General features: G+C 68.1%; 1 protein-coding gene across 1 annotated transcript in view; it reads left to right on the top strand.

Annotated features, from left to right (window-relative positions):
• The window catches only part of ETH_00032420 (uncharacterized protein), a gene marked incomplete at both ends in the record, with an annotated part of 984 nt that extends 772 nt beyond the window's left edge, over nucleotides 1-212 (top strand). Inside the window, one exon of the mRNA XM_013375647.1 lies at nucleotides 3-212. Within this exon, the coding sequence (XP_013231101.1) occupies nucleotides 3-212 (210 nt within the window). The remainder of the gene's footprint in view (nucleotides 1-2) is intronic.
• Between the last annotated feature and the right edge of the window lie 518 nt (nucleotides 213-730).

Genomic DNA, 730 nt, shown 5'->3' with positions numbered 1-730 from the left:
CGCTGCCTCTCTTTCCGCCAACTCCGGGGGCCCCCGGGGGCCCCCGGGGGGCCTCTGGGGGGCCCAGGGGGCCCCCAGGGGGCCCCCAGGGGGCCCCGGGGGACCTCGGGGGGCCCCGGGGGGGCCCAGGGGGCCCCCAGGGGGGACCCGGGGTCCTCGAAGGGGCCTCGGGGGGCCCAGGGGGCCCCCAGGGGGCCCCGGGGGACCTCTGAAGCCCCCCAGGTGGCCCTGGGGGGCCTCAGGGGGCCCCAAGGGGCCCCCAGCGGCCTCGGGGCGCTCGGGGGGCTCGGGGGGACTTCAAGGGGCGCCGGGGGCCCCCGGGGGGCCCCTAGGAGTCGTGGGGGCCCTCTGGGGCCCCCTCAAGGTGTGCGGAACACTTTGGGGGCCTCGGGGGGCCCCTAGGGGCCCCTGGGGCCCCCGGGCCCCCAGAGCCACAGGGGCCCTCCAGCCTTTGGGGGCCCCCCTTTGGGGTCCCCAGATCCTCAGATCCTTGGGGCCCTCTGTGTCTGTGTATCTGCCGCTGCTGCTGCTGCGGCTCTGCTGCAGGCAGCAGCAGAAATACAAAGCCGAAATGTAGATTTGTTGCTGCATCATGTATTTGTGTATTTATTTATTTATTTATTTATTTATTTATTGCTTTATGTACAGAGTTTTAAAGATTTGTGTTTATTCATTAAACCCCACACGCAAAGACCTGTCCCGCACAAATGCAAAGAAAGACAACAAGGTC

Source organism: Eimeria tenella, genomic scaffold (genome assembly GCF_000499545.2).
Source record: "Eimeria tenella Houghton genomic scaffold, Eth_scaff2935, whole genome shotgun sequence".
NCBI classification, from domain to species: Eukaryota; Apicomplexa; class Conoidasida; order Eucoccidiorida; family Eimeriidae; genus Eimeria; species Eimeria tenella.
This window is presented reverse-complemented; position numbering and strand designations above follow the sequence as displayed.